The 27,662-nt window shown below is 37.4% G+C and overlaps 1 protein-coding gene across 3 annotated transcripts in view; it reads right to left on the reverse strand.

The window, feature by feature from the left end:
* Positions 1-3,075: 3,075 nt before the first annotated feature.
* Positions 3,076-27,662, reverse strand: part of NSRP1 (nuclear speckle splicing regulatory protein 1) — a 32,419-nt gene continuing 7,832 nt past the window's right edge. For all 3 annotated transcript variants that reach the window (XM_066363599.1, XM_066363601.1, XM_066363600.1), the window contains 5 exons: positions 15,291-15,347; positions 12,846-12,974; positions 8,997-9,204; positions 7,973-8,081; positions 3,076-4,605 (listed from right to left, as the gene is read on the reverse strand). In XM_066363599.1, the coding sequence (XP_066219696.1) occupies positions 3,567-4,605; positions 7,973-8,081; positions 8,997-9,204; positions 12,846-12,974; positions 15,291-15,347 (1,542 nt within the window). In that variant the 3' untranslated portion in view covers positions 3,076-3,566. The remainder of the gene's footprint in view (positions 4,606-7,972; positions 8,082-8,996; positions 9,205-12,845; positions 12,975-15,290; positions 15,348-27,662) is intronic.

Consider the following 27,662-nt stretch of genomic DNA (forward strand, 5'->3'; position numbering starts at 1 on the left):
TGACTAATGACACCCTATCCCAGCGCTGACCATCAGTGAAGACCACAGCCATGAAGAAGGGCACACCCGTAAAAGCTGATTATTTTACTGAGCTCTTCCCTAAGATCTCCCCTAAATTCCCAGCCTTTAAAAACCTTTTAAAGAAACCAGCACAAGTCTAGAGCATGCCCATATCCCTTCTCAGCTTTATGAACTTTTTACTTTCTCCTAAACTCTAAGGGTCCTCATGAGTCTTGCAACCAGGGGAACAGTGTGCAGCAGCAACTTGTCCCGGGCTAAATCCCTGACTCTGTTTCCAATCCTTCTGAGTCTCCAGTGAGCTCACAGCAGCCCCACCTTGTCTCTTTCCCATTGCTTCTTGGCCCTTCCTTGTTTCACTGTCCCCAGTTCTAATAAACATACTCTCAAAATGACCTGGACTTATATTGTGAAATCTTTCCTGCCAAAGTCAAGAACCCACACACTACCAGCTGGCCCTAATCTGACCCAAAGGGCCAGGTCTTCTTTCCTGTAACCAAGTTAAAACAATGAAATAAAAACTTCTAAATCTTCACTCATGCCAGCATTATACAGGGTGGGGTAAAAGTAGATTTACAGTTGTAAGCACGCCAAACAGTTTGTTCTTGTTATTAGGTATTGTATTAATTTCCATACGAACAACTGTAAACCTACTTTGCCCCACCCTGCAGTAGGCACTGAAAATATAAAACTGAGATTGGCTCTTTGCCCTCAAGTAGCTAACATACTATTGCTATAATTATAACACTGTGATAGTTAAAGGACAGAATGCAAAGGAAACAGAAGTGTTGCTCAAAGACAGGTATTAAATGAAGCTTTCTGGAGGCAGTGGCACTTTAGTTTTAAAAAAATGGGAGCTAGGCAAAACATGGTATTCCAGGCAAAGCAACTAGTATGTGAGAAAGTAGATTTATCATGAAACAGCATTAGGTAGCTGGTATGATTGGAGTAAGAATAAACAAGGAGAGGGAGAATTAAAATGAAGATATTTTGAGTCAGTGCCCTGGTTGGTGGCGCAGTGGATCAAGCCCCAGTGAAGGCACATGAGAGGCAATCAGTGGGTGCACAACTAAGTGGAACAAGTTGGTTTCTTTCTCTCTCTCAAAATAAAAAGTATTTTGTTACATGTTATTGAAAACTAAAGTCAGCTGTTTTACCAATTAATAAGATTTCTTTAAGTTCATTATTTTAGGCCTCATCTATTTAAAAAAACACACATCTAGCAACAAATTCAATTAATCTCTTATTCACACTGGTCCAAATAATATATTGTTAAAGAATTGCTGCATAAGCCATTCAATGTACTAATGTCTATATGGTAGATTCTTCCTGTAATGACTAAGATTAACCAGGATGGCCAACAGTTCCTCCGACTCATATATTAAAAATGTAAGATTACAAAAGCATTTACTGTGAGATATATTATGCACATAATTACAATGGAAAGAATGAGTGAACAGTCAAGTAACTACCATACAGGTCAAGAAACAATCTCTAGGAGCCCTGTACGTACCTCTCCCGTATCACAAATGTTACTAGGTATTTACAGTATTTACTGAAAAAAATCTGTATATAATTGGATCCACACAGTTCAAACCAGTGTTGTTCAATGGTCAACTGTATATAGCTTTTCCTAACTAAAGCATCCTAGGTGCTTTGTGACTCTGAACCACTGGAAGAGGGAAATCGACAGCTTCTTACCAGATCCCTCAGACTAGACTCTCTCTCCTAGACTGTATCTTGTATGGTTAAATCTTTCAAACATATGGCTCTGGTTAAAACCCTAACAAAGGAAAGAATTCTCTATCAGTGTTGAAGATTTTTAGCCTGTCTTCCATGATCTCACCCTAACTTACTCATACATTATACTACACTACATCTCTCTGCGCATGCTTTTTAAGTCAGTGTTTCTGAAGTGTTTGTCACTGTTGTTGATCTATCTTAAAGTATTGGGGTGTAACTGATATTTAATGTCTGCCAAGAGGTAATTATTACCTTTCCTATTATTTGTCCTTTCTAATTTTAAAGGCATTATAAAATTATTTCTAAATGCTAAATAAAATACTTAGCCTGACCTGTGGTGGCTCTGTGGATAAAGCATTGACCTGGAATGCTGAGGTCATTGGTTTGAAACCCTGGGCTTGCCTGGTTTAGGGCACATACAAGAAGCAATAACAAGTTGATGTTTCCTGTTCCTCCACAACCCCTCTCTTTCTCCTCTTTAAAATCAATAACTAAAATCTTTAAAAATAAATTTGATCCTTAATATAATTTTTTCTAAAAGTCAATATTCTTATTAAGCTAAGTTTATCCTAAAAAATAAAATGTGGTACCTGACCAGGCGTTGGCACAGTGGATAGAACGTTGGACTGGGACATGGAGGAGCCAGGTTTGAAACCCCATGGTCGCCAATTTGAGCGCGGGTTCATCTGGTTTGAGCACAACTCACCAGCTTGAACCCAAGGTCGCTGGCTCGAGCAAGGGGTCACTCGGTCTGCTGTAGCCCTCCGGGTCAAGCCAATGAACAACTAAGGTGTCACAACGAAGAACTGATGCTTCTCATCTCTCTCTTCCTGTATGTCCCTATCTGTCCCTCACTGTCTCTGTCACACAAATAAATTAAATAAAATGTGGTAACTCTTTATGAAAGAATGATAAATAGCACTTTCTTAATGGGAAGACCTATTAGAGAACTATTTTCTCTGTATCATTTATTCATTTCCCACGAATAAATTATTTACAGTATTTAATTTCAAATGGCAAGTTTCAAAGATTTAGTACAGATAATCTAGTTTTATTCTGATACATAAAGGAAAGTTGCAATAAGCTTTATTAAATTTTTTTAGAGTATATAGAACAAGACATGTTCATAAATAGGCCACTTGGATCTTTAGCTAATTTCATTTAGGCTAAATGTCTATCTTTTCATACTTAGCTAAAATTGACTTTATATATATAACCAATTTACTATCTTGCAAAGGTATCAGAATTAAAATAATTTTTAATGAAATAGGAAAAGTGGCATAAATAACATTATTTTAAAAATAAGAGCATGAATTAAAAGTATAAATATACAACTATTTTTATTTTCATTTAAGCCAAGTATGCTTGAGCTAAAAAGTTAGACAAGATGTATATTTTTCTGTATTTTACACTTTAATACAAATTTCAAAACACAATGGATAACAATACTCTTGATGTTCAGATCTACTTAATTTTATCTGAAACAGATTATTTACTGCACCAACAGTTCCTGTAACAAAACCAGTATTAGAATTGTTTAAATTATTTTGTAATGGCTGTAAGTGGAGCTAATTTGTCTCATGAAGTACCTACCAGGACTTAGCACACTCTTTAGGTTGCTGGAATACAACCAAAATTGTGGTACTGATAAGTAAAAATATTATATATACATTAAATATTTAGCAAACATTCAAGATAAAAGGACTGACTTTTGACTTAACTCCAAACCAAAAATGAATATCGAAAATACATTTCACCGCTGTTAACACAGTCCTTTATGTGCTCACATAGCATGTTCCAGGAGGTCAATCTTCTTCTTTCTCAATATATGTCTTTGCATTAACACGTGCCATCTGCCTGGCTAAGTACCTGTCTCTAGCTGACATCACAGTTTCTTCATTGCTCCGTTTTGCAAACTTGTTCACTGCCTCATGTGGTCTCTCTTCTTTGCCCGTCTCTTGACATTCATCCGTGATTCTCTGTTTTGCACCTAGTGATGTTTCAGAACTAGTGAGTTTCTCTGAGTTTCTTTCTTTGTCCTTTTCCATGGTTCTCATTTTGTCGGATCTTTCCTGGTCAAGAAACCTATCCTTTGCCCCAGAATCCGGGCTGCTTTCCTTTCTGTCTTGCTTTCTTTCTGAAGAATGAACACTTACTTCTTGTTTCTCTCTATCTCTGTTTTCATATCTTTCTTTCCTTGTTTTCGTATGTTCTTCCTTTTCTTTGCTTTTCTCTTCCTTCTCTGCTCCTTTCTCCCTGTGTCGGTTATGATCATTTTGTTGTCTATCTTTTTCTTGTTCTCTTGTGGGATACTTCTCTCTGTTTTTCTCCCTTTTCCATTCTCTGTCATTTCTTTCTCTTTGATCTCTTCCCCTCAGTTTATCTTCTTGCTCATGCCTCTTCCAGTGGGAATCTCTATGACTGATTTCTCTGTGCCTATGGGAATCCTTTTCTTTTCGGTAATCACGGTCAGTGTAATAACTCTCCTGGTCCCTGCGCTGTCGGTCTTGGTGTTGATCTTCCCTTTTCTCATGTCCTCTGGACTTGGAACTTCTTGTGTGGGCTTTTTGTTCTCTTTCTTCACTAGATGACCGTGAGTGGGCTCGATTCCTGTGATGCCTGGAGTGATTCTCAGAGGTCTCTATGTTCTTTTCCCTTCTGCAGTTCACTTTATTTTCTTCCATTTCATCATCCTCACTGCTGTCAGCATCAATGTCACTGTCTGCATCTGGATTTTCCTCTTCTTTCACAACAGTCTGGAGAATGCATTTCTCATGTGGTAGTCTGTTCTCTGAACTTACTTCATCAGAATAACCCCTTGATTTCTCTTCCTTTATTCCAGACCTATAAAAAATATAACACTAAATGTTACATTATCATATATAGAAAGCAAATGAAGTCTTCATATAATTTTCCTCAATATTTAAATCAATAAAACTACAATTATATATACCTTCTGATTATCCAAATGTAAAATGGTGCTGATGTCTATTTACCTTGTAAACATCTACAAAATAGCATTTTCTCTCTTTTTTCTTTTCCAAGTGAGAAGAAGGGACACAGACAGACTCTCGCATGTGCCCCGACCAGGATCCACCTGACAAACCCCATTAGGGGCTGATGATCAACCCATCTGGGCCCATGATAGCAACTGAGCTATTTTTAGCAACTGAGACAGAGGTTCCATGGAGCCATTCTCAGTGCCCAGGGCAGATGCACTCCAACCAATCAAGCCATGGCTGTGGGAGGGGAAGAGAGAGGGGTGGAGAGAAAGGGGGAGAGAGAGAAAAAAAGGGGGAGGGGGAGGGCTGGAAAAGCAGATGGTCGCTTTTCCTGTGTGTCCTGACTAGGAATTGAACCTGGAATATACACAAGCTGGGCTGATGCTCTACCACTGTGCTAACTGGCCAAGGCCCAAACTAGCATTTTCTAACCACTCAGAATATTTTTTTAATTCATTTAGAGAGGGAAGAGAGAGAGAGAGACAGACAGAGAGCAAGAGAAAGGAAAGGAAAGGAAAGGGGAAAGGGGAAGGGGAGAGGGGAGAGGGGAGAGGGGGGAGGGGGGAGGGGGGAGGGGAGGGGAGGGGAGGGGAGGGGAGGGGAGGGGAGGGGAGGGGAGGGGAGGGGAGGGGAGGGGAGGGGAGGGGAGGGGAGGGGAGGGGAGGGGAGGGGAGGGGAGGGGAGGGGAGGGGAGAGGAGAGGAGAGGAGAGGAGAGGAGAGGAGAGGAGAGGAGAGGAGAGGAGAGGAGAGGAGAGGAGAGGAGAGGAGAGGAGAGGAGAGGAGAGGAGAGGAGAGGAGAGGAGAGGAGAGGAGAGGAGAGGAGAGGAGAGGAGAGGAGAGGAGAGGAGAGGAGAGGAGAGGAGAGGAGAGGAGAGGAGAGGAGAGGAGAGGAGAGGAGAGGAGAGGAGAGGAGAGGAGAGGAGAGGAGAGGAGAGGAGAGGAGAGGAGAGGAGAGGAGAGGAGAGGAGAGGAGAGGAGAGGAGAGGAGAGGAGAGGAGAGAAAAGGGGGTGAGGAGCAGGAAGCATCAACTCCCGTATGAGTCTTGACGAGGGGAGGGGAGGGGAGGGGAGGGGAGGGGAGGGGAGGGGAGGGGAGGGGAGGGGAGAGGAGAGGAGAGGAGAGGAGGGGAGAGGAGAGGAGAGGAGAGAGGAGAGAAGAGAAAAGGGGGTGAGGAGCAGGAAGCATCAACTCCCGTATGAGTCTTGACCAGGCAAGTCTAGGGTTTCAACTGGCGACCTCAGCATTCCAGGTCGATGCTTTATCCACTGCGCCACCATGGGTCAGGCCACTCAGAATATTCTCAAAATTGGTAGAAGTGAAAAAGAAAATGAGCATTTCTGTATTTGACCACTAGAACTTGCAGGCAAGAGTCTGTGCAAGGCTGTCATTTTTGCTAAATATAGACAAAGACTAATTGGGATAAAAAAAAAAGATATTCTGCATCTTAATATATAGTATTTTCACAATATGAAGTTCAAGTTGTGGCTTTTGTTGGATTTTTATTTTTCTTTCTATAAAAATTTTAAAAGTACTAGAAATAGATGAAGATAAATTTTTTCAAAGCAAAATGGTGGCAAAATCTAATTCTAAATATCACTAGATCAACCCTCATGATTAAAAAGGCATTAGCATCTTGATATATTCCATGGCACCTATCACAACAAAATGGAACAATGTGACTCCATCCAACTATTAAAATTAACAACACTAAACCTGTTTTCATTATCTATATTTTCCCAGCTGATGAAGGTGGTTAATTTATTTACATTACTCACACAATCATTCTAAGCACTTACTAATCACTCTAACAGAGCAACAACTATGTTCCTCTAGGAATTGCTAGTACAACTATTTTGGCTAAAGTATTCACCAACAATTTCCTAATTCTAAAAGACTCTGAGAAATCAACTCTTAAGTGACACTATGGAGTTTCACGGCTGGCCTTACAACTATAACAGAAACACTAATTTTATATTCAAAATCATAATCTTCAAATATACCTTCTCAAGACTCCTCAGTCTCATCAATTTTATAATCAAATACTAGCAGCCTGACCTGTGGTGGCGCAATGGGTTAAAGCGTCGAACTGAAAGGCTGAGGTCGCTGGTTCAAAACCCCGGGCTTGCCTAGTCAAGGCACATAGGGGAGTTGATGCTTTCTGCTCCTCCCCCTTTCTCTCTCTCTCTCTCTCTCTGTCTCCTCTCTCTAAAATGAATAAATAAAATCTAAAATAAAAAAACCAAAAATAAAAAACAAACTAGCAGTTAGGGGATGGGAAGTATAAACCTAATCCCCTCTCTTCATCCTAAATTCCCTTCTTCTGCCTCTCTCTTTTCCCCAGCAACATAAGACTCAGATCTTCTTATCTGAATGTTTCTGTTCCCAAAATGTTTCCTGAAATACAAGTTTAGGACTAAGTCTCCCTTTTACCTTCAGCTACATACTTATGGCATAATCATTTCACCATTCCTATTTAAAACCTTAGAACTTTATTTAAAAATTCTCTAATCCTTACTTTCTAGACCAGTACTAATAGAAATGTCTACATAAATGGTAATGTCCATAATCTATGCTGTTTAATTTGGTAGCCACTAGCCAAATGTGGCAACTGAGTACTTGAAATGTGGTTGTTGTGACAACAATATTAAACTGAGTATCCAACAGCCAAACATGACTAGTGGGTATGTAGTGGACAGTGCATTTGTAGTCCTTGATATGTGAATCTTAACATTTTATGGAGGCTGGGTCCTAGTTATAACAATAAACCACATCACATGACTAGTGATGGTGCAGTAAATAAGGCATCTACCTGGAATCCTGAGTTTGCTGGTTATAAACCCTGGGCTTGCCCAGTCAAGGCACACACAAGAGGTAACTACTACTATGAGTTTATGGTTCCCACTCCTCCCTCCCTATCTCTCTCCTCTCTCTAAAAATCAATAAAATCCTAAAATAAATAAACCACATCTCTTTTTATATACTATCCAAACATGCATATAGAATTACTGCAGAATAAAGACAATACTGAAATACGTTTGCAGGTTTTTAAATTGAGAAACTGTAAATTCCTAACCATTCATTAGGTCAGGTTGGGCTGACAAGACAATATGCAATGCCGCAATCCTTTATCTTTCAGAGGGTTTAAAATAATCCACAACCAAAGATCATGAACAGTATCTTCTAAATATTCTGTATGTCAGGTCTCACCTAGCTTCACGAAAGCTGCATGTAGGTATTTCCTCTTCACCAACTGCTTGATTTAACAAATGCCTATAAAATCCACTGAGATCTTTCTGTTTGGTTACATCCAAACGTGCTAAGAGAGGGAAAGCAAAAGTGAGAATATATTCAAGACAAATATGCAGTTTAGTTTTACAAATGTAAAGTATATAATATATACTGTGTGTAAACTAGTTTCTAGATCAAGAGGTGGCAAATTATAGCCCGTAGGCCAAATTTGGCCTGTATATAATTTTTTATTGGAATGTAGCCCTGTTCATTTGTTTATGTATTGTCTAGGGCTGCTTTTGTATTACAAAAGTAGAGCTGAGTAGCTGTAACAGAGATCATATGGTACACAAAGCCTAAAGTGTTCACTATTTGGTCCTGTATAGAAAGTTTGCTGACTGGTGTTCTAGATGAACACATAGCACATACATAGTGTAAGTCTCATAGATTTGTTTTTCTTCCACTTAAAAGTTGATGAGCACTTGCTAGTTAGGTTATTTGTTAAGTACATATTTTACTTAAATCTTGAGAAATAATCATGAATAGAAAGCAGTGAAGTACTACAAATTTGTTTGGCCTTTGCACATCTTTGTTTTTTCTTGAATTGTTATTCTTTTTCTAAATGTCCAGTTGATGCTCCTTGAGTGATGTTATTCTAGTTTTCTCATCCTAGCAAATATAACTAGGATTTAAATATTTATATTGCTTCTGACAAATGTCATGATATTATGCCTTATCACCAGTGTTTTTATATTTGGAATAATTTTCCGAGGCAATGACTTACAATGACCCCTTAGTTTTAGTAGAGGTACCAGTTACTAAGAGCAACTGTTTTTAGTAAAAATCTCCTGTTTTATAATATTGTATAACATAATAACCTATCTTGTGCCTTCAATTCCTATACATAAATTATGACTACAACAAAGAATCTAAAAGTTAGTGACAAGGCAAATGGCTGACCACAGGGCAGAATCCCCTCTACCCCCGTCCTCTTCCATTTCACCTTCCAGTGCAGCAGCCCTCTTTTCTCGTTCCTCCTCTTCGGCTCTCTCTTGCAGTTTTTTCTTATAAGCAGATGTCACAAATGCCTCTTTATCATCAAATTCTCCTTTTTCCATTTCTCGTTCTCTCTGTATTTTCTTTTCCATTCTTTTTTCCTGTTCCTTTTTTCTTATCTCAACTGCTTTTAGTAAGTTGTGAATATACTTGGGCTGGGGGGGGAGAAAAGATTATTTATGAAAGAGTCAAAATTAGTAATTGTTAATACTCTCTTTTTAAATCATAAATTTATTAAGATAGAAATGTCCAAACAGGCAGGCCTATCATCTCAAAAATCAATATAAATTTATTAGTAGGCTTGAAACTAAAATTATTTTAAATAAATATGTAAGTATAAGGTAAATAATATCCAAAGTGCTATTTTAAAATCTCTAAGTAATTTTTCCACTGTTTTTCCTCACCCTTTTTATTGGTAGTGTCTTAATACTTCAATAGAAACATGAATTAGAAAGGTTCCTACTAGTTTATCACAATAGTTTAAATACAATTATTTAAAATAGTAGCCTTGGCCCTGGCCGGTTGGCTCAGTGGTAGAGCGTCAGCCTGGCGTGCGGGGGACCCAGGTTCGATTCCCGGCCAGGGCACATAAGAGAAGCGCCCATTTGCTTCTCCACCTCCCCCTTCCTTCCTCTCTGTCTCTCTCTTCCCCTCCCGCAGCCGAGGCTCCATTGGAGCAAAGATGGCCCGAGCGCTGGGGATGGCTCCTTGGCCTCTGCCCCAGGCGCTAGAGTAGCTCTGGTCGAGGCAGAGCGACTCCCCGGAGGGGCAGAGCATTGCCCCCTGGTGGGCAGAGCGTCGCCCCCTGGTGGGCGTGCTGGGTGGATCCCGGTCGGGCGCATGCGGGAGTCTGTCTGACTGTTTCTCCCCGTTTCCAGCTTCAGAAAAAAATAAAAAATAAAAAAAATAAAAAAATAGTAGCCTTAAATATAATTTTACACCACCACTTTATTTGTAGATGCGGTAAGATGCAAAGATCCTTAAAAATCAGTCTGCTTGTGAAAGAATAAGTGTGATAGAAAATTCACTGGGAAACAAAATTTTTGTTGCATCCAAAAAACACTTGTTCTTACCTAATTTGAGTATGCTAATCTCAAATCTGACTTTAGTTTTTCTCTGTAAGCTACAGTTTTTTTGCAATTCAAGATTTTAGGTTTTCATCTTATTGTAAAATTTTCAACATTTAGTTTAACATAATGAAGTAGAATATCTTTTTGGGCATCATCTTTGTGAAAATATAATTTATATAATGCAATAAATACACTAATACACTAAAAGATACAATTACATTAGAATTTGTCTACAATTTCAAAATAGAACATATTTACACTTATTTTAATCAAAATTTGCATAAAACTTATTTAAATTCTATTCAGGCAAAAATTTGCATTTGTAGCTCTTGCATTTGTGTACTTATTGAGGACAATCTCGTTTGATGCTCCAGCAGTAGTCTGCTCATCACTAACAGCTCCAAAATTTTCAGGAAACTTATCAAGGTGACTGTTCAGGAAGTGAATCTTAACGCTCACATTACATCCAATGTCGCTCACATTACATCCAATGTCACTCACAATACATCCAATGTCGCAGAAAGCCAACAGCATCCTTTGAACCAGAAGTTCATAGTGTTCTGCTTTTTTGTTGCCAAGGAAGTTCTTTGTAACTGCCACAAAAGACTGCCACGCTGCTTTCTCCTCCTTATTCATCTTCCTGGCAAATTCTTCATCAGGTATGAGGGTTTGAATTTGAGGTCCGTCGAATACACCTGCTTTTATCTTCTCGAAAGACAAGGCAGAAAAAGTAGAAATAATATGTTGAAAGCATTCACTTTCTCTATCCAAAGCCTGAACAAACTGCTTCATTAAGCCAAGTTTGATGTGAAGTGGGGGAAAAATGATCCTGTCTCGATTAACTACAGGTTCATTCACAATATTTTGCATCCCTACTTCCAGAGCTTTACGTTTTGGCCACTCCTTCTGTGTCCAGTGTTTCTCCTGAGCTTGGCTGTCCCACAAACACAGAAAGCAAGGATACTTCGTGAAATCTCTCTGTTGTCCTAGCAGAAAATTTACCATTTTAAGATCCACACAAATGATCCAGTTGTGCTCCTCATACTTCAGAAAATCGAGGACAATTTTTATGTCATCATAATCTTCTCGCAGATGAGTTGAATAACCAATTGTAACCGCTGCATAAACATTACCGTTGTGTAGGAAAACACATTTCAGACTCTGTTTAGAGTTGTCAAGAAATAGCCGCCATTCTGTTGGACTCTAAGTGGTAACACATAGCTGGCTGAGAAGACTACTGATATCATGACAGTCAACAAAGTGTTTGTCTTCGGAAAAAAGTCCAGAAAAACTTGTTCACGCTTCCTGAAATGGGATACTTTAGCTGACTGGTGAAGTGAAGTACATTCTTTTCTTGAAGCCTGGAGGCTAATAACTCAGCTGCTTTCTTTGATAGGCTCAAATCTCTTACTAAGTCATTCAATTCGGGCTGGCTAAACTGCTGAGGGGTTGATGACTGCTTGGCATCAGAAGAAGACCCTTCAGATTCTACAACTATTTCCTCATACATCTTATCAAAATACACTTGATCACCATGTTCACTTTCTTCGTCCTTAGAAGAAATAAAACCATTGAAAACTGGAACCGGGAGTGTCCCAGAGTGTGGGATAGGTCATATTGCCAAAGGAATATTAGGATATGCGATCATATGCCATTTTTTCTTGCCGATGCCCTTTGTATGGATCAGACAGAAATAACAGTCATTGCTGTGGTCCTTAGGTTCACACCAAACCATGGGAATACCAAAAGGCATTCCTTTGTGTTTTCCTTTTGTCCAGTCACAAAGCATTTCCTCACAATTATGACACACAATATGAGGAGCCCAATTCTTATCTTGATCGCCAAAGGGAACTTGAAAATAGGCAATATATGCATGTGTCACAAATGATGAAATATTGCGCCTTTGATATTGAAGTGTGTAACAGTCACATATATAACAGAAGATGTCAGGACTATTCTTACATTTACACCTACTCGAAGAAGCCATGATTCAATCTTAAAACAAAATAAGAGGGTGTTTTTATTAGATAATAATTTTTTAACATTTAAAAACAACTACAATTATGTAAAAGTGATGTTTTTAAAATATTAATTGCCTTGTAGTTATGTTCAATCCAAGAGTCATTGCCCTTTAACTCTAATTTAAAAACCAATGCATGCCATTAACTGTAACAAAAAGAAATTAAAATTGCATAAAAAATAGAGCATGCACCGAAAAACGAATTTCAGATTTGGAATCAGCGATGCAGAAATATATAGAAACAGTTCTAAAACCTCATGCAACAGAAAATGAAAAAGAATTTGTTCCCCAGTGAAATCTGAGTTAAATTCAATTCCCTCTACCCTTAATTTTTTTCAAACTAAATATTTGATCATGATATGTATAGATGATTCAGTAACCAGGTAGAAAGCAATTAAAATGAAAAGATGATAAAATACAAATAAACATGAACAAGAACAGAAAGAAATATTTTTTTAAAAATTACTTGGAAAAGTTTTCAAGCAAAAATCAGAATTTATAAAACTGTTAGATAATTCACTTACTCCTGTTGGAATACTAAATGTAGGGCTTCCTGGGTTCTAAATTAAACCAATAATACCTGGAACTAAGGACACCTCATCCTTCAAATACCTAAAGGTTTTTCTCAGATCACCTTCATTCTGAAAAGATTAAGATACACAATACAGGTTAAGGTCGAAGAAAGTTTGTGTTTTCACCTACAAACCTTCCGGTCTTTTCCCAAAAGCAGTTTGGGATTACTTTCTTCCTTTTTTTTCTGCATTTCATCATAAATACTGTCATATTCATATACAGTGGAATCTTCAGCAAGGGCCTTCTGGATTTCCAGTTTGGTCTTAAAAAAATAATTAAACATGTTTCAAAAATGTGAACTAGCTAACAGCACAAAAATGTCTAATTTTCTTGAGACAGGATTAAAAATCAGAAATATATCATAAATATTATATCAATTACATTTTAAGACAAAAAATATGAACATCAATTCTGGAGCCTGGCTGCCTGGGTTTGAATCCTGGGTCTGTACTTACTAGTTACTTTGGACAAGTTTATTTAAACACTTTGTGCCTCAGTTTTCCTCATCTAAAAAAAATGAGAATTGTATCTACCTTCAAAGTTGTCATAAATAATTTAATAAACTTAAAACACTTAGAATGGAGCATCACAGAGAGTAAGTGTTCAATAAAAATTATTACTATTTATTCATTTGTACATAAATAGAATTATCCATATTTACAACAGGTCAAAAGGTCCAAGGTTTGACTTAGAAACATCTAACCTTGGTTTTAGATGTCTGTAGTACCTTACATGTTAAACTTTTGTATCATTTTTAGCTGAGTTACCAAATAAAATGTTGGTTTCAAATGGTAGGCAATACTTTTTTAAAAGCTCCCAACATAACAGAAAAATTGAGATATTTTTATAATTAATATTTTTGCAATATAAAGTCCTCTCTCTTTGCTTATCATATTCCCTCTATCTTAAATATTTTTCCTCCTGTTTTCAGGCCATTAAAATCTCATCTAGAGATTCAGGGTCAGCTCAACCCCTATTTTTAAAAATTATTTTTCAATTACAATTGCTATGTAATAATATATTAGTTTCAGGTGTACAATGTAGTGATTAGACATATATATACATATACCTTACAAAGTGATCACCCAGATAAATCAGTCTAGTACCATCTGATATCATATAGTTATTACATTATTATTGACTATATTCCCTATTCTGTACTTTACATCCCTGTGACTATTTTTATAATTGGCAATTTGTACTTCTTAATCCCTTTTACCATTTCCACCAATCTCCCCAGACCCTCTCCCTTCTGGTGACCATCAATTTGTGGGCATTTATCCAAAGAAATCCAAAACACTAATCTGAAAAGATATATGCACCCCCTAGTTCATTGAAGCATTATTAACTATAGCCGAGATATGGAAGCAACAAGTGGTGGGCGTGCCGGGTGGATCCCGGTAGGTTGCATGTGGGAGTCTGTCTGACTGCCTCCCCGTTTCCAACTTCAGGAGAGAAAAAAAAAAGTTAAAATTTTTTCTTTACTTTAACCTAAGAAAAATAATGATTCTCCTGCCTATATGGTAAATTAGCAGTACTGCTCCTTTCCTAAAATCAACCTAAAGAACTCTAAGAGGGAAACATGGAATCCAAGAAATAATCACCACCAACACAACATAAAACAAAGGACAATACAGACAAAAAAATCAGTATAAATATATATGAATGAACACAACTGGCCCAATGAAAGTATATAGGGCATTTTTCAAGCATAGAAGGAATACTTATAAAAACTTTATTGGACCATAAAGTTAATCTTAACACGTTTTAAAGACACGAAATAATACAATGCATGATCTTGGAAAAAGAAATCATGTTAGAAATCAGTAACAGAAAAGTAACCCTAAACCCCTATGTTTAGAAATTAAGATCTAGGCCCTGGCTGGTTGGCTCAGTGGTCAAGTGTAGGCCCAGCATGTGGATGTCCTGGGTTCAATTCCTGGTCAGGGCACACAGAAGAAGTGACTATCTGCTTCTTCACCCCTCTGCCTTCCCCTTTTCTCTTCCCACAGCTATGGCTTGATTGGTTTGAGCACGACTTCCCTGGGCACTAAGGATGGCTCCATACAGCCTCCGCTTCAGGTGCTAAAAATAGCTTCGTTGCAAGCATGGCCCCAGATGGGCAGAGCATCGGCCCCAGATGGGGGCTGCCTAGAGGATCCTGGTTGGAGTGAATGGGGGATTCTGTCTATCTTCCCTCCTTTCACTTGGAAAAGAAAAAAGAAAGAAATTAAGTTCTAACTTACTCATGGGTCAAAAAAGCAAACATAATTAGAAAATATTTTGAACTAAATACAGCCCTGGCCAGGTGGCTCAGGGGCTGAGTCATCTGAAAGCAGAAGTGGCTTTAATCTACAACACAACAATAAAGAGCTAATTCTTCATTCTATTTTTTCCTTTAAAATTTATAAAAACCAGAGATCTATGTAAATCAATAAACACCTTAACATTTTGTCAAAAAAAAGGGATCAAGATAAAATTATTTCTTTATACATCCAAGATACCAAAACTAATACTTAAAAATGTCAGCTGAAATATTTACTGCACCAAATGCATTTAACTCACTCTTCGACCTTACCTGTTTCATTGCTTGCTTTTTAGCAGCTTCCCTCTGAAGGCTTTCACTCACGGAGGCCTGTAAGACAGAAAAATGCTGTCATTGTTTAGAATTTCCTTTCCAAAATTCTAGCTGGCACCTGGTTCCTTATTGTTAATTATAGAGAGAGAACATGAATTAATATGATCAAGGTCTTTTCCTCAAATTTTAAAAAACATGAATGTTCACTGTAACTCATCAGATTAGGCTATAAGGAATAAGAGAAAATAGAACAGGACAAAATGAGACAACATGGGCTTTTTAGTTCCAATTTTACCACTAAGTCATTCAACTTCTTTGAACTTCAATTTGCTTTGTATGTTCATGTGAATGTGTGTGTCATGCATATATTAACTGGGAGTGGATTGGTCATTTCCAGTAATAAAATGGTATCATCCCCAGCAACAAAAAGCACATTCGATTAAATATAGTATATCAAGCTTTTACTATATGCTCAAGGCTTATGGGCAGCCAAAATGATCTGAGGTTATAATCATTCAATAAATACAGTGTGTCCGTAAAGTCATGGTGCACTTTTGACCAGTCACAGGAAAGCAACAAAAGATGACAGAACTGTGAAATCTGCACCAAATAAAAGGAAAACCCTCCCAGTTTCATATCTATTCAGTGCAGTTCGATGTGGGCTCACACACAGATTTTTTAGGGCTCCTTAGGTAGCTATCCCATATAGCCTCTATAGACTCGTCACTGACTGATGGCCTACCAGAATGGGGTTTCTCCACCAAACTGCTGGTTTCCTTCAACTGCTGATCCCACCGAGTAATGTTATTCCTATGTGGTGGCACTTTGTTATAAACGTGCCAATATTCACATTGCACTTTGGTCACGGATTCGAATTTAGCAAGCCACAGAACACACTGAACTTTCCTCTGTGCTGTCACATCTCGACTGGCACGGCCATGGGCTGCTCCGCTGTATACACGGTGTTATGTCATCATCTGCGCAAGGGCACATGCTGCCACATCATCCTACAGAAACTGAGAGGATTTTCCTTTTATTTGGTGCAGATTTCACATTTCTATCATCTTTTGTTGCTTTCCTGTGACCGGTCAAAAGTGCACCATGACTTTATGGACACACTACATATACTAAAATGTCTACCGTATCTTTCATTGTTCTAGCTCCTGAAGATATCAGCAAAACAAGAACAGTCTTTGTTCTTGCAATAAATGGTCTGAAGGGAAGACAAAAAACTGAAGATAATTATAATACAAATGTGATAAGCAATATAATAAGGAGGTAAAAAAGGACTGTGGGAACACAGGGAAACAAAATGTATGAGGAACCAAGAAAGCTTTCCCTAAAGATATATGACATTAGACCTGAATCAAAAAGAATTTAAGAGCCCTGGCTGGATAGCTCAGTTGGTTAGTGTTGTCCCAATATACCAAGGTTGTGGGTCTGATCCTCAGTCGGGGCACACATAAGAATCAACCAATGAATGCATAAATAATTGGAACAATAAATCGATGTTTCTTTCTCCCCCACTTCTCTCTCTAAAATCAATCAAAATTAAAAAATTTTTTGAGAAGGCAAGTGGAATATAATAGGACATAGTAATCACATGGATAAAAGTAAAAACTTACAGCTAAGAAAAGAAATATAATCACCATACTTAAGTAAAAATGTTTTCTTAAAGGTATAAGGCCTGGTAAACATACTAACCAACACTGTAATGTACGCTTTTAACAAGGTGAATGTTATGGGGAGTGAATTATCTTTTAAAAAAAATAAAGCTACTATTAAATTTATTTTTAATTAAAAATATCAGCCTCAGTCCTAGGACTATAGTTCTCTAGACTTTTGGCATTTGTTGTTTTCAGCTGTATAGAATCAACTGATGCTTCCTTTGTTTTCCATGGCAACAAAGAGAACAAAATAAATCTAATTTTAGTTCCCTATGACCCCAGAGACAAAATTAATACACAAAGGCCATACAAGTAATAGAACACTTAATGAATTAAAAGTAGTATAGGCAACAAACTAAGGACATTTTAGATAGTACATCGGCTCCAAGTAGAGGAATAGATGTTGGTAACAAAAACAACAGTACCCAATATTTACAGAGCCAGGTGCTATGCTAAGTGTATTACATATATTACTCAATTCATTATGTGATACAAACATCTTTCAATTAGAATACCAATTTTAAACATTAAAATAGTAAATGTCAATAAACACCCAATGAAATTCTTCTGAATATATTTTTATCTTTCTAATTCACATAAATTAAATATGTATTTTTTTGATCAATGAGTCAGTAATATCCTCAGAACTAAAAGATTAAATCTCCAAATGCTGAACTTTTACTTCTTTTATTTGCTTTTATTATTTTGCCATCTCTCCCCCAGTCTGTCATAGTTCATCTGCTGTCACTTTAAAATTGGTTGTTTCAACCTAAACTACTGAACTTTTTTGTTTTATATAATGTAAAATAAGCAGACTAGGAAAGGCCTCTCCAACATTTATATAATTTGAGACACCTCGAGAGGCTTTGTAATATAACTGTTTAGAACAGGGGTAGTCAACCTTTTTATACCTACCGCCCACTTATGTATCTCTGTTAGTAGTAAAATTTTTTAACTGCTCACCGGTTCCACAGTAATGGTGATTTATAAAGTAGGGAAGTAACATTACTTTATAAAATGTATTAAAGCAGAATTACAGCAAGTTAAAGCATATAATAATAATTACTTACCAAGTACTTTATGTCGGATTTTCGCTAAGTTTGGCAGAATAAATCTTTATAAAACAACTTACTATAGTTAAATCTATCTTTTTATTTATACTTTGGTTGCTCTGCTACCACCCACCACGAAAGCTGGAACACCCACTAGTGGGCGGTAAGGACGAGGTTGACTACCATTGGTTTAGAATGATAAAGTCTGATCTTTGAAAAAAGTCAGATGTTATTTCTTACAGGGTGAGTACATAATGGAGGGATTACAGTAAATGTACATATCCTATTCATAGACTTATATCCTTGAATTCCAATAGCACCAGTGTATGAAGAGGTGACTCTGAACCTAAGCTGAAAAATTCAAGGAGGATGGTCTTTTGAAGCTCATTTGATTCTAGTCTTTCTAACTAAAGGAACTCTGACAATGACTATTTAAAGATTAAACATACACAAAGTTAAAAATGAAGAGTAGCAGTAAAACTTTTAGTGATTTCTAGAAGAGTGATTCTACATAAAAAAATCAGTAAATGTATTAAATATTTTTAAATCTTCTACATTAAGAAACTTTGGTCTAGATCCATATTCGAGATAAAAGTAACCAGTAAAATTTAAAAAACAAGGTCAATAAAATTTTATATTTTAAAGGTCATGTCTTTCCAAGTTTTAGAGCTATCCTTAAAGAAAAATTACATACAAATTTTAAATTTAAAAAAGTCAGTACAAATTTTAAGACTCAACATTTTAGTCTGGTTTCCATAAAAAGTAAAGATATGCAAGAGAAGATAAAAATAACAAAATCAGATCCTCATCTTACTGAAGTCACCAAGAGATGAAATAAGAGTTCATATAGGTGCCCTATATGAGAGCAGCCCTGGCCGGTGACGCCATGGATAGAGCGTCATCCTGGAGCAGAGAGGTCACCAGTTTGATGCCCAACAGTGCTAGTTTCACCCCAAGTTCACTGTTTTGAGCCCCAGTCAGGGCACATATGAGAAGCAATAGATGGTGTACAACTAAGTGAAATGAGTTGATCCTTTTCTCTCTCCCCCTGCTTCCTCTCTCTCAAAATAAATAAATAGATAGTGTCAACAAAGTAGCCTCTAACTTTAGCTTTCCTACTCTGTATGGTTTAAGGAGGAAGTACAAAATAATGATCACTAGTGAAGACTCTGGAAACGGAGCTTCAGTCAGTTCTTACCAGCTGTGTCATCCCAGGTGTGTTCCTCATCTATATAACAGTACCTACCTAACATAATTGTTCTGAAGAGTGAGGCAGTATTTTAAAAGTTGTTTAGCAAGTATCTGGCTGAAAGTGCTGAAGAAAGATTGAGAATATAAGGCTTGTAGAAATGCTTATATTTTTAAAAAAATATTTTTTAATATTTTTTTTCCGAGACAGAGAGAGGGATAGACAGGGACAGACAGACAGGAACGGTGAGAGATGAGAAGCATCAATCATTAGTTTTTCGTTGTGCGTTGCGACACCTTAGTTGTTCATTGATTGCTCTCATATGTGCCTTGACCGCGGGCGTTCAGCAGACCGAATAACGCCTTGCTCGGGCCAGCGACCTTGGGTTCAAGCTGATGAGCTTCGCTCAAACCAGATGAGCCCACGCTCAAGCTGATGACCTTGGGGTCTCGAACCTGGGTCCTCCACATCCCAATCTGACGCTCTATCCACTGCTCCACTGCCTGGTCAGGTGAAATGCTTATATTTAAACAATTAAAAATAAGTTATGGAAAAATAAATGTTATGGAAAAAAACTAGCTATAAATTTTTTTGTTTTTGAGAGTGTTGAGAGAGAGACAGGAAGGGAAAGAGAGGTTGAGAAGCATCAACTCACAGAGGCCTTCACTTTAGTTGTGCATTGATTGTTTCTCCTAAGTGTCTTGAATGGAGCTGAGCAAGTGTACCCTCGCTCAAGCCAGTGACTTTGAGCTTTTCACGCTAGCAACCTTTGGGAACCCATAGGGATAAGCCCGCACCTGGAGCTTCAAATTAGCAACCTCAGTATTCTGGGTCAAAGCTTTATCCACTGCACCACCAATGGCCAGGCATTGTAAGTTTTTTCCTTGGAGTACTACAACTAAACCAAAGTGTTCACCAGAAATACATGTAAACTGTTCTACTTTATAGTATACTTATCAGTGTGTTTAATAAAATATATGATTACTATTTATTTGAAATAATATGATTCCATTTGCATCTAAGGAAATAGAAAAATCTATTGTTAAATATACTGCTCACAAAAGTGAGGGAATATTTCAAAATGAATATGAAGCTATAAAATATCCCCTCATTTTTGTGAGCAGTATATTTAAAAGGCTATACATGTCTTTTGTGTGTTGAGATTCCTTAAGGTTTCATATTCAATATATCAATAAACAGGAAAATGGAGGATACATATACTTGAAGCTTTCACTAGCTATGGGATATGGCATAGCTGGAAACGAGTTTTCTAGAACTGACAGTGGTGTTACTATGAACTACTTATAAAACACGTTGCCCCAAAGCAAAAGCAGAATAGAACTCTTCTTTGAGCGAGTCCTGTACTTTGCTGCTCTAGTAATAACTGGATGGTGGGACCTGATAGCAAGGAAAGATCAACTGAATGAATATCTGATCTGCCTTTAATAATTGCCTTGGTTTGAGAAGGGAGTTCTTGTTAAAGAAGTACGTATTTTCAAATTTTATTTTGAAATAATGGTTAGTTCACAGGAAGTTGTAAAGAAGTGTCAGAGAAGTCCTTCACCCAGCCTTCCCAATGTTAACATCTTAGATAACAAGTACAGTATCAACAGCAGGAAACACACTGGTACAAACCATCAGGCTTATTCATATTTCATTAGTTATACATGCACACATTTGTATAGATGTGTATAGCTCCCCCTTAATAGCTATGTCCACCTCTCCTCTCTCTTTTTTTTAAGTGAGAGGATAGACAGACTCCCCATGTGCCCCGACTAGGATCCACCTGGCAACCTGTCTGGGGCTGATGTTCAAATCAACTGAACTACCCTCAGTGCCCAGGGCCAATGCTTGAACCAACTGAGCCACTGGCTGCGAGAGAGGAAGAGAGAGAAGGGGAGAGGAAGAGGATGACAGGAGAAGAGGAAGAGAAGCAGAGGGTCACTTCTCATGTGTGCCCTGTCGGGATCGAACCCAGGACGTCCACATGCTGGGCCAATGCGCTATCCCCTGAACAAACCAGCCAGGGCCTTCCTCTCCCATTCTTAATCCCTGACAACCTCCAATCTGTTCTATTTATAATCAGTAGTTACTTTAGGAATGTTATATTAATGGAATTATATCGAGATTGGTTTTTTATACTAAAAATTACTTTAAAAGAATGCATTCTGCTTAGTACAGATACTATAAAATAAAAAATACTTCTTGCCACAAAATATTCTCTAATCTGTTAAGTAACCTAAGGAAATACCTAACATGACCTAAAATAAAAGCTGTTAAGTCATTAAGACTGAATGTGACCAAACCACACAATTAGTTAACTGATTAGTTTAAAAATCAGTAGGCAGGCATTTATTCTATTTTATGGCTAAAGACTAGGTCACAGAATAATGCAATCAAGGGTTCATTAATGGTACCTTCTAATAAAACCACAAATTATTAGTTTTAAATTTAGTAAGACAAAAATCACTCACTATAATAGCCTTTACCTTGAAAAATAATTCAATTCATAAATCAGTTCAAATGCAAACATTCTGACTGTACTAAAAGTACAAAAACAGCTATTGTACCACTGTGATCTTGTGTGTGTGTTTCAGAGACAGGGAGAGTCAGAGAGATGGACAGATAGGGACAGACAGGCAGGAAGGGAGAGAGATGAGAAACATCAATTCTTTGTTGCGGCTCCTTAGTTGCTCACTGATTGATTTCTCATATGTGCCTTGACTGCGGGGCTATAGCAGAGTGAGTGACCCCTTGCTCAAGCCAGTGACCTTGGGCTCAAGCTAGTGAGCCTTGCTCAAACCAGATGAGCCTGTGCTCAAGCTGGCGACCTCGGGGTCTTGAACCTGGGTCCTCCACATCCCAGTCCAACGCTCTACCCACTGCGCCACTGCCTGGTCAGGCGTGATCTTACACCTTTTAAAAAACCTGAAGGAAAAAAACCAAACCAAAACAAAACAAAAAAACTTGAAGGAGCCTCACCTGTGGTAGTGTAGCGGATAGAGCGTTGACCTGGAATGCTGAGGTGGCCAGATCGAAAGCCCAGGCTTGCCAAATCAAGGCACATGTAATAGGCAACTACTGCAAGTTGATGCTTCCTGTTCCCTCCCACTCCCTGCCTCAAATCAAGAATTTTTGTTTTAATTAAATGAGAACAGGGGAGGCAGCGACAGACTCACACATGTGCCCCAACCAGATCCAACCAGCAAGCCCCTTATGGGGCGATGCTCTGCCCATCTGGGACTTGCTTGGTTTGCAACCAAGCTATTTTTAGCGCCTGAGGGGAGTCCAAGGAGCCTCCTCAGCACCCAGGGCCAACTCACTCGAAAAAATCAAGCCATGGTTGTGAGGGAGGGGGGAGAGAAAGAGAGAGACAGAAGGACGGGTGGAAAAGCAAATGATCACTTCTCCTGTGTGCCTTGACCAGGAATTGAACCCAGGACACCCACATGCCAGCTGATGTTCTACCAGAGCCAACTGCCCATAGCCAATAAGATCTTAAAAAAATAAAAATAAAAAAGAATAAAATACCTGAAGCAGTCTCTTGTAAATGTTTCAACTTAATTTAACAATGTTCTGAGAACCTACTTATGTGTTATAGTACTAAAAGTGGGGGAAGAGCCATAGTCAACATCTTAATTTTTTATGTCTAATCTAAGTTATACATTCCTATTAGCTTTAATTCCAAATAAGAAATGGACACAAAGAAATGAACATAAAATGCGTAGGTCCATTTTATATATACTAATAATATATGACAATACTCTCTTTGTCTCTCTTCCTCTCTCTCTCTATATATATACACACACACACAAAATTGTGACTGAGTTATTTAAGTTTAAAATGAAAAGTTTCTATGACACAGCGGCTATCATATTAGACAGCACAGATCTAGAGCAGAGGCCAGGTGGTGAACATTTTAGGCTTGTGACAACATGGCTTCTGTTGCAACTGCTTAACTCTGTCACTGTTTCACAAAAGCATCCTCAGACAACAAATAAATGAATGGCAAGGCTGTGTTTGAGTATAACTTTATTTAAATATAGTCAAAGCATCTCATTTAATATAAAGATGAGAAAGAATGCCTATTGAGGCTCTGTTCAACATACTGGAAGACTTGGCTAATATAATAAAATGAGGGGGAAATAGGTATAAGGATGAGAAGAGATAAAGCAAATGGTATAAACAAATTATTACAGTAAATGAGTTTAAAGAGACTGCCAAATACAAAATCAATAGCTTTGCTCTACACCAGAATAGTCAACTAGAAAATAAGGTGCCATTCACAAGAACAATAAAAACTATGAAGTATCTAGGAATTAATCTAGATAGGGCACAGTAATAAGATAAAAAATTACATGAAAGAGTCTAAATGAATAGAGAATTATATCATATTTATGGGTAGTTCCTTAAAGAATTATCTATAATTCAAGGCAGTTCCCAATACAAATCATGAGTTTTGTTTTTTCTTAAGCTATTAAGGCATAAGCGCACATAATTCTTTTGCTGCCCGTATTTGATTGGCAAAATTAGTCACATGGCTTCAATGAACTAATGATAAAGCAGAAAATGTCATCTCTGAGCAGCCATGTGCCCAGCTTGAATTGTTACTACAGGAGAGAATATATTTCACTGACCTAGCTGTCTTCACCACAGACCACAATAAAAAGCAACAACAGAATGGCCCTGACCAGGTAGCACAATTGGTTAGAGCATCGACCCAATGCACCAAGGTTATGCCTTTGATCCCTGGTCAGGTCATATACAAGAAACTAAGGAATACATAAATAAGTAAAACAACAAATCGACTTTCTCTCTCCTCCTTCCTCTCTCTCTAAAAATCAATAATAATAACAATAAAAGTAACAAACCACGAGATTTTTTTTTTCCTGAAGTTGGAAACAGGGAGGCTGTCAGATTCCCGCAAGCGCCTGACCAGATCCACACAGTATGCCCACCAGGGGGCGATGCTCTGCCTATCTGGGGCGTTGCTCTGTTGCAACCAGAGCCATTCTACAAACCAAGAGATTTGTAACTTCTAAAACCAATCAATGATAGATTACCATATTTCCCCATGTATAAGACGCACCTTAATTCTGGGGCCCGAAATTTGAAAAAAAAATGTATAACAAAGTTACTGAACTCAAGTTTTATTCATCATAAGAGTTCATACAACTCCTAATCCACGTGAAAAAGTGGGAAATGCAAGTAAAAAAAAAAAATCTACAACCACTGTTTAAGATGCACCGTTTTTAGACCCCAAATTTTTCAAAGGGTACACCTTACACATGGGAAAATATGGTAATATCTAAAACATACAAAGAACTCATAAATCAAAAAGAGAGGAAATACAATAGAAACGAGGGCAGTGACTATAAACGTGAAATTTATAAAAGAGTAATAACGAATGTCTACTAAATACATGAAGAGATACTAAACTTCATTAATAATCAATGTGCAAAAAAACTAAGAATGGAAAATATTCCAAAGTGTGAATGAGATGAAGAAACAGTAACCACCATGAAAATGTAAGCTGGTATAGTCAATCCAGAAAGCAATTCGCCTGTACTAAGTGAAATAAGTTATCTATATGCTCCCTGATCCATATAAAATCCCACTCCTGGAAATATATCCCCCCCAAAGAAACTCTTTTGGTTTCTGTTTGGTTTTTATTGGGACACATACCAGAATGCTTTTTACAGTATTGCTGTAACAGCAGGGAACTGAAGGTAACTGTTTATCTCAGGGAATGGGATAAAATACAGTGGATATACATGCCATAGTCAGAGTTAACTAGGTACACACAATGTAATGTAGTGGTGGTTTAAACAATGAGATCTGTAACACAATAGTATATATTTATATACAATATATAAAATATATGTACTCAAAATGCAATATAAAATACATACATGTTTAAACATACACATATATCAAATATATCAGAGTATGTTTAAAGGGAAATGGTATAGGAGATCAGGGATAAAGAGGAAAACTAATAAAACAAGAGTCTTGTACAAGCTGATAACATGAGTGTGCTTTGAAATGAGAAGTAGGACTAACAATTCTCTGCATGTTTCAAAAAAAAAGTTTGCCACACATATTAACAGTTTTTTTCATTGTCAAAGAGATGTCACAGTCCCAGAAAGAAGACACGGACACATACCCAGAGACACACAAACACACAGATAAAAAAAAATGTCATGAAGGATGTAGTTCTGAAATAATCTTATCTGTTTCACCTGAGTTTCTTTGTGATGAAAAAACAAAGCAAAAAGTGGAAGAAGCATAAAAGGAGTATAAAAAGGAGGATAATTTTGGACTGCTAATAAGGAAACAGTTTTTCACATTCCTATGTAGTGTAACGTGAATTAAAGGAAAAAAAAACTCAGAACATGGTTCTCAATATCCTATGCTGTATCAGTCAAAAACAGAAAAATATTTTATACGATTTTTTGAAAACATATTTACTATAATTAATGACAACTCTTACACTTATTGCTTACCAATAAAAGGAAAACTATACTTAACTCCACATAGAAAACCAAACTTAATTTTCCAAGAAACATCATTAACCATGTTGGTAATAACTTGTGCACTTAAAACCAACAGTCAAAGGTCTTGTAATCCTACCCACATAGGCCAAATTTTAATGAAATACATTTGGTAGTGTATTTTCTCACAAGACAAGCAACAGTTTGATGCCTAATATATAATCATAATGACCAAGTCAGGTGTGCAGAATCCCCAGTACAGACTTTATTAGTTTAGTTAGAAATACACAATCTCTTGACACTGAAGATGTTGTTCTTGCAGATAAACCCCAAAGGCAGGAAATGAATCTCCTCTCAAATGCTGCTTCTTATCTTTAAAGTAACCTCAAATTATTACTAAACTAATAAAGTAATTTTGTTTCAGAAAGTGATGTGATCTATTTTATTTTCAGTTTTTGATAAATCCAGGAATGAGATGGGGGATTATTGCTTTTTGTCTGACTACACACATTGAAACATGATTATAGACAAAAAACTTTTTTTAATGATTTTTATGGTAAAGCCAGACTAGGCAATGTCAAAGACTGTCAGTATATGAGGAAGATGTATATGGTTTTGGAAAAATAGAAAGCTAATGTTATTTAACATCAAATTTGAAGGTAAAGCTTTTGCTATCTTCTAATCAGAAATTGTTAGTTAAAAATGATGAGCAACTGAGTGCAATGAGATTGTATACAAGTCAAATAAAAAGATAATTCAAAAATATAATTATGGTCATTACTGCCTTCTTTATGGAATTTATTTTTAAAAGGAAACTAATAGAAATTGTTTTTGATGAAGGGCTAAAATAGGCATTTCTAATATAAAATATATAGTTTAAAATTTTTTGATCATTTCTTTCCATTATTTGTATACCTTGTTGCAATCAGACCCTCTTACTCCTTTTCACACTCCAAATCTGCTCCACCCCCATTCCTTCCCAACATAGTAAGTGGCAATTCTTTATGGAATTTTTCTAATATAATGGTTCTTAGCTAATGGCCACAGTAAAAAATGGAGATTAAAGAGTTTATTAAAAAGTCACAAAAAAGCCAGGCTACCAAATATGAGTGTCAAACAAAAAGTGGGATGGAGATAGTATAAGAAACTTGCAGAGGACTAATGATTAATGATGGACAATTATTGCACGCAGAATATTTTTTCCCCATTGATTTTTTTGAGAGAGGAAGGATGAGGAAGGAGAGGAAGGGGGAAGGGAGGAAGGAAGGAGGGAGGGAGGGAGAGGGAGAGAGGGAGAGAGAGAAGCATCAACTTGTTGTTTCACTTAGTTGTTCACCCCGATTGTTTCTCATACATGCCCTGATAGTGGCTTGAGCCAGCACCTCTTGGGATCCACCAGGCATCCTCATTGCCCCAAGAGAACGCCCTATCCACCGTGCCAATATTCAGCCAGGGCAAGAATATTTTTACTGTAGCAACATAGCTACTATTTATTACACTTCTACTACTCTGTGCTATGCACTGTCAGATATTCTCTCTAATCCTTAAAATAAACTTCTATTAGATATTATAAAATGTTTTTAAATATAGAACTGAAACTAAGATTAAACAATTCCCTACAGATCGTTTTTCCCCCCCCCCCTTTTTTGAGAGAGAAAGAGAGAAGAGAGACAGACAGAAAGAAGAGAGATAAGAAGCATCACTTTAGTTGTCCACTGATTGCTTCTCACATGTGCTTTGACTGGGGGGCTCTAGTTGAGCCAGTGACCTTGGGCTTCAGGCCAGCGACCTCAGTCAGGGTTTCAAACCTAGATCCTCAGTGTCCCAGGTCAATGCTCTATCTACTACACCACCATCTGGTCAGGCACTAAAGGTCTTAAAGCTAGGAAAGCAATGCAAAGCTTCTGGTTTAAACTGGCAAATTAACATATGCTGCAGCCTTCTCCTCTTCCAAACCTTGGAATATCAAA

This window comes from Saccopteryx leptura, chromosome 2 (genome assembly GCF_036850995.1).
Source record: "Saccopteryx leptura isolate mSacLep1 chromosome 2, mSacLep1_pri_phased_curated, whole genome shotgun sequence".
Lineage (NCBI taxonomy): Eukaryota > Metazoa > Chordata > Mammalia > Chiroptera > Emballonuridae > Saccopteryx > Saccopteryx leptura.